The 6,547-nt window shown below is 48.1% G+C and overlaps 2 protein-coding genes across 2 annotated transcripts; one reads left to right on the top strand and one right to left on the bottom strand.

The window, feature by feature from the left end:
- Nucleotides 1-244: 244 nt before the first annotated feature.
- LOC119321081 (elongation factor 1-beta-like) lies at nucleotides 245-865 on the top strand. Its single transcript, XM_037594920.1, has 3 exons — nucleotides 245-368; nucleotides 534-692; nucleotides 813-865. The coding sequence occupies exons 1-3, from the start codon at nucleotides 245-247 to the stop codon at nucleotides 863-865; spliced, it is 336 nt and encodes a 111-aa protein (XP_037450817.1).
- Nucleotides 866-3,455: 2,590 nt separating this feature from the next.
- On the bottom strand, nucleotides 3,456-4,224 carry LOC119320226. The gene is made up of 2 exons (XM_037594329.1): nucleotides 4,102-4,224; nucleotides 3,456-3,991 (listed from the first exon to the last, which is right to left on the bottom strand). The coding sequence occupies exons 1-2, from the start codon at nucleotides 4,181-4,183 to the stop codon at nucleotides 3,750-3,752; spliced, it is 324 nt and encodes a 107-aa protein (XP_037450226.1). The 5' UTR covers nucleotides 4,184-4,224; the 3' UTR covers nucleotides 3,456-3,749.
- Between the last annotated feature and the right edge of the window lie 2,323 nt (nucleotides 4,225-6,547).

Here is a 6,547-nt window from a genome sequence, read left to right as displayed (position 1 = left end):
TTCCGCGGGAAGCAGATTCCAGGATAATTTTCCGGAATCTTGACCTTCAAGCCACCACGCACGTACGTACGGTGGATCTTGTACGTGGATTCGAGTTCGAGACGTACACGGATCGACGGGGCGCCCCTCCACCACCGCCTACTTAATGCGCCTAATCTAGTCTGGTCACGCTCCAATCCGGTTAGTCGCCTCGCTCCCCCTGAACCACCCTCGACCAAAACTCTCGGCAGCCGAATTGATGTCGATGGCGGCAGCAGCGAAGTCGTCGTATTTGCTGGACGTGAAGCCATGGGGCGACGAAACCGACATGGGCAAGCTGGAGGAAGCCGTACGAAACGTCAACATGGAAGGCTTGACCTGGGGTGCCTGTACGTTGATTTCTCTGACTGATACGATCTCTTCCTAGAAACAACAACAGCTCTGAGTTAGGCGTCTTAAATATTTCAGCACCATATATCCATTTACTTATCTATGTACTGTATATGCCAATTTTGATTGATCGGGTTCTAAATCGACTATCTCTCGACATGCAGCGAGGCTGGCCCCGGTCGAATACGGGGTGAAGAAGCTGCAGATAATGGTGACCCCCGTCGACGACCTCGTCTGCGTCCACGGCCTCATCGAAGACCACCTCTGTGCTTCGCCGATAGACGAGTACGTCCAGAGCTGCGACGTGAGCTTCGACCCAATCTGTAAGCAATTTTCCTGCCTAGCTGGTTTGATCAAGTGGAAGATTATCTCCCACGTATACGTTCCTGCTTTAGTTTGTCCACGCTTTTGTTTGGAACTAATGTCTGCGTAAACTTGCATAGACGTTGCAGGAAATTTCTCGTCACGTGCTGCTGGCGATGGCGGAGAAGATTAGTATCTAGTTGGGTTTTCTTCAGGGACCCTGGTTAGTTTTTCTTAGTTTTGTGGTTACCGGGTACTTAAAGAGTCTTGACTCGTTGCAATACATTGGAAGCAGTCATGAGTTTTATTGCTGGAGAATGTAACTGAAGCGTGATCGCTCTGGTTTGCCCATGCCAAGATTTGCAACACTTCACTTTATTGCCGTTGAATATGGGAGTCCTTTAGACATATGTTATTAGTCCATGTTACTACCTCTATAGTAAAAAATAACATATGTGTGGTAACGTGTAATATCTTATTTATTAGGCTATAGACTCATTTTGTTTTGACATGTGTGATGTTACTCATACTACTAGTAACTAGCTATGTTGCCACTTTCCCATTTTGCTTCATTTATTGTTTGCCACATCATCTATTTTATCTAGATATGTGTGATGTTACTATCTATGTTACTTTCATTGTGGGTAGTCTCAGAGCCGTCTATGATTTAGTTCAGTACAATAAATAAATTTATTATCCAATCTTTGGGACAACTTCATTTTTCAGAAAAGGGAAGCTTTTATCAACTCATAATGAAGCATCAAGAGAAAACAAAACACTATGAGAGGCATCGAATAGTTAGAGTGCACATAACTAACACCAACGCGCGCGCACAGAACTCGCATAGAAGACAAACTATGCCTAGGGAGATGAAAAATAAAATGTAAAGAAAAAAAAGATCAGCACCGATCCTTGTCGAGCAATTGCAGCCACTTCAATTCAAATAATATGTTGCCTAAGTGCAATGACCTATATTTATTCAATACACATCATGTACATATAGGAGGTGATCTCACAAAATTCCTATGAAAGATATCACAAACCAAACACATGAACGAAACCATCAAATCCCACTTTTCGACTCAGAACCAAACACAAAAATGAAATTGCTTGAATGGAACCATGACATACCATTGCATTTAGTTTCCAAACCAAGCACACCCTAGACTTCTTAAGTTGAAACTTGTTTGTTTTTTGCCTCGCTCTGAACTAAGGGCATCTCCAAGATGGACCCGCAAACTGCACACATCCGCTCGGACTACGGTGTCCGGACTGTGAAAGTCATCCAATGCGGTCCTGTATCGTTCCGCGGGGCGGTCCGGACGAGTTTTCTCCTACAAATTTGAGAAAAAGTGGGGGAGTTTTGCGGGAGTCCGGACACTAGAAATGTAGGACTCCGACACCCCCGGCCCACCCAATCCCTCCTCCCGGTCCCATTTCCTTCCACCTCGCCTCTTCTCCCCCTTACCTTGCATCCGCACCCTTCACCTCCGCTGCCGCTGTTGTACGTCTCCCGCCGCCATAGAGGCACTGTCGGACATCCGCAACCAGCACCGACGCGCCCGCTCGACGGAGCTGTCCACCCTGGAGCCGTTTGTACCCAGGTACACTCTGACCCCTGTCGGCGACCTCCATGGCAAACACCACTCCTGGCAAGTGTTTAGTCAAATGCCATTGAGCTTATTTTTAAATATTGTCTGTCATTTTTTAGAGTACGAAGGATGGTGAGCTACTCGACCATTGAGGATGAGTTGTTGTGCGATGCATGGCTGGTCGTATCTGCGGATTTCGTAGGCAGGAGCAGGGGGGCCTTTTGGGAACAAGTGCATGAAAAGTTTCACGCGCGAAAGCACATTGCGCTCTACGACATGTGCATCATTCAACCACGCAACGTGAGGTCGTTGTCGTATTGCTGGCACGCTATCCAGATCAGCGTCACCAAGTTTTGCGACGTGATTCGTCAGCTCGAGGCAAGATGGTCATTGCACGCGGCAGAGGACGAGATCGTAAGTTTTACTTCCTCTTGCTCAACTTGTTAATTGATTTATTTACTCAATGCTGGTCTATACATTATATGTAGCCCGCACGCGCTGTCGTTGTGTACCACAGGATAGAGGGACGGCCATTTACTATCACACACTGTTGGATGAAGCTGAAGTGAGAGTATGTGTGAAATGACATGATCCGTTCATGAATCGTAAGTTTTACTTCCTCTTGCTCAACTTGTTAATTGATTTATTTACTCAATGCTGGTCTATACATTATATGTAGCCCGCACGCGCTGTCGTTGTGTACCACAGGACAGAGGGACGGCCATTTACTATCACACACTGTTGGATGAAGCTGAAGTGAGAGTATGTGTGAAATGACATGATCCGTTCATGAAAAACTTGTTGGACATGCTGGATCTAGTCGAATTAGAGACATTGTTGTACTAGACTTAATTTGTATGGTACGTATGGATGATTTATGTTATTTTTTTATCTGAACTTTGATGAATATGGGTTGGTTTGCATGAATTTCGACCGAGTAGTTAAAATGCGGTTTGAAATGTATACAGTTACGGCTGGAGGAGGCCTCCCGCATCCGTATCCGTAGACTGAACGAGGGAGAAAATTTACGTGTTGCCGTTGGAGATGGCATAAACGTGGCTTTGCATCGCAGCTGGAACGGCAAACAAAAGCATTGCTTTCATTTCGAAGAAAAAATAAAAGCATTGCTTTCTTGTGAGGACAACGTACCCTTACCAATTAGTAATGCAATACAAATTGGTACACAGTTAATTAACAGCTTATGCAGTACTACACTGTAAGAAAAAACAGCTTATGCTGTAGTATATAGGATATCATTACTAGGACGTGGCCAGTACTAACAAAACGTCAGCAAATCCATAGCTGACAAGGCCACTAACATACTAGTGGTACTACGTAGAAGGGCCAAAGAATAGAGAGAACAGAGAGGATGAGAAAGTGTTATACAGCTTAGTAGTTACTGTTACTCTATAAGCTAACTGTATTTCCAAGCAACCAACCAGCTTAGCTAGCCAGTAGTAGTACGTACACTGAGCTGAGGTCCGCCTAGTTGTGCGAGGGCGGGTGCCTGCGCACGTTGTGGTAATCGGCGGTGAAGGGCAACCGGCCGTCGAATGGATTCTTGGCAGTCGAGGAAAACTTTCTGGTCCTGAAACGGTTAGAGTCTGTACTCTCCTGCTTCCTCATGATCACCCTCTGCTTTAGACCCTTTGCAGGGGCCATTCCCATCCAGGCCAGCTTGGCCTGAGCACTATCTCCTTGGTCGCCGGTGGCCGCCATTGTTGGTTCTGAAAAAAGAGAGCGGCGGTGACAATGTCAGGGCCGAACATGCCTCTCGCTACCCAGTGTGGAATGAACACAGAAGTATAGAACCTTGGTGTCGGCGGTGAAGACTTACCTCTGCGTGCAGCGGCGGCGAAGGGGCCGAGCGCGGCGAGGAGGAGGACGCAGAGCAGGAGCAGCAGGCTCGCGCAGTTCATGGTAATAGTAACCGCACTACCGAACTCTGAAATCTGACGACTCGAGGCTGAAATGGAGAAAGCAAGGATGAAATGACGGGGCTATTTTTATAGCTAAGCTAAGCTAAGCCTCGCTAGGGGAAGGCGAGATCGGAGTTGCGGCGTGCACACGATTGGTCAAAGCTGATTGCACTGCTAGGCCTGGTTCTTTGTAGTAGTTCCAGGCGGTACGAACTTGGTTTTCTATAGGGCGCGGGCGAAAGTCTGTCCCTTGTCAAGTTGTCATTTGTCAAGCTGCGGCGTCCCAACAACATGTCGTGAACCGCGGACGCTCTCCGAGGGAGGAGGGTGTTTTCTTTCTCTCTTTTTCTTCTCCGGATTCAGCAATCAAGGCGACGGCATGCGAGGTGGCCGGTCGCAGAGCCCCATGCATGCGTGCGTGCGTGCGTGCGTGCCGGAGCTTGGAGCTTGGTCATGGTTCCGATGGCGATGGAGTATAATACGGCCGATGCCCCGAGGAACACGTAACAGGAAAACCGTTGATTAATCACTCTCTCTGTGTGCGGTGTGGCGGACGTTGAGTCGTTGATGCGTACAGGAGTAGTGGTGACTAGCACTCTGTTGAAGGATCGCAGTACGGTGCATCAACACGTAGTTTACGCACGATGGTTTGGTATACAGGGGAGCTGGGAGCTTTGGTAGCCGGTCCTAATCATGTGAAACGATTGATTCCAAGAACGATTAAGCAGTGATGCTGCTGTTATTTCTCTTGTAGCGAGGAGAGCTCGTGATCCTGGTCTGAACTCCGAACCCTGGGTCGTGGAGAATCGGTGCCACTGTACTACTAGATCCTTGCGCTGGGCGTGATGAGACAGACAGTCAACTCGGTCTTTCGGAAGGGATCCCAGCTTCCAAGTGTACGGTCAGCTTGGCTTGCGTGATGGGGCAGGCACCGTTTGCCGTCTCCTCTTTCCACGCGCGGCACCGCTGAGCGGATCCTGGGTCGGTCATGTGCCCACACATCGCGCGCTTCTCCACCCGTCGTCCACCGTCAAATGCTCATATCGGTGCCACATTCCGTTCTCTTTGACTGTACGTGAGCATACGCGCACAACTGCTTTTCATATACTCCCTCCGTTCGAAATTACTTGTCTCGAAAATGGATGTATCTAGAACTAAAATACGTTTAGATACATTCATTTTCGCGACAACTAATTCCGAACGAAAGGAGTACGTGAAACAAAGGAACCGGCCATATGTCATGTGACTGAAAATGCAATTTGGCTCAGTAGAATCCTGTGAGTAGTCGAATTCCCTACACTCATAGGATAGATCATGGGGTAGCCTGCCACCCTAAGATAGATCATGAGGTAGCCTGCCACTCTAAGATAGACCCATAGGCCTTCTCTGGCGAGCGCTTATTTCTTCTCTCTGGTGGCTTCTTCCTTCTTTCAAAAATCGACAGACCCAAATTATTATTATTTTCAAACAAGTCAAAAGATTTGTCATTTTCATTGATTAAGAGGGAAGTTTTAACAGGAACCCGCAAGGCGGGGGAATGGAGTCTACTCTCGCGGCATTACATTACACAGGTGTCTAGCGCCTGCAAGCGCTCAAATACGAGCCTCCTCCTTTATCCTAGCAGTGACCATGGTCACCGTGGTAGCGACATTCCTAAAAACTCTTGCATTGCGCTCATTCTAGAGTTCCCAGGAAACAAGTATGAGCATGGAGGCCAGAGCCTTCCTCGGGAGCCCCCTATCTAGGATAGTCTCGAACCACCATTCTTTTACAGAAATTTCGTAACGCCAGCCCGCAATGATAGCACTGTTTACCCCGATCCATGAAGCCACATTAGCCCAAACGCGTTGGGAAAATCTGTTTTGGAATAGGAGATGCGGTGCAGATTCAGTAACTTGCTTGCATAAAGGGAAAAGCCCACAATTGGGCCAGCCCCGACGCTGCGGCCTGTCCGCTGTCCAAACACGATTCTGGATGACGAGCCAAGCAAAAAACTTGCACTTGGGAGGAGCCCAAGCTTTCCAAACGGACATGTTCATGTTGCTCCTGAGATGGCCCTCGAACTGCGCCATGTAGGCCGAAGAAGCGGAATACTCGCCACTTGTAGTGAGCTTCCGTAGGATAGTATTACGGCCACCCGCAACAAAGGTTGATCCTAGACACCCTTTCCCAAAGGAGGGCGAACTCCTGGATGTGCCCCAAGGATACGTCGTGCTGGGTGTTTATTTGGCTGACCTAAAAATTGTTCAAGAGTGCGTTTTGGACTGTGTACGTCTTTTTCTTAGAGATGTCATAGAGAGCGGGTGCAATGTCTTTCAGCCTGATCCCATCCAGCCAAGAGGAGTTCCAGAAGCTCGCGCTGCA

Source organism: Triticum dicoccoides, chromosome 6B (assembly GCF_002162155.2).
Source record: "Triticum dicoccoides isolate Atlit2015 ecotype Zavitan chromosome 6B, WEW_v2.0, whole genome shotgun sequence".
Classification (NCBI taxonomy): Eukaryota; Viridiplantae; Streptophyta; class Magnoliopsida; order Poales; family Poaceae; genus Triticum; species Triticum dicoccoides.
This window is presented reverse-complemented; position numbering and strand designations above follow the sequence as displayed.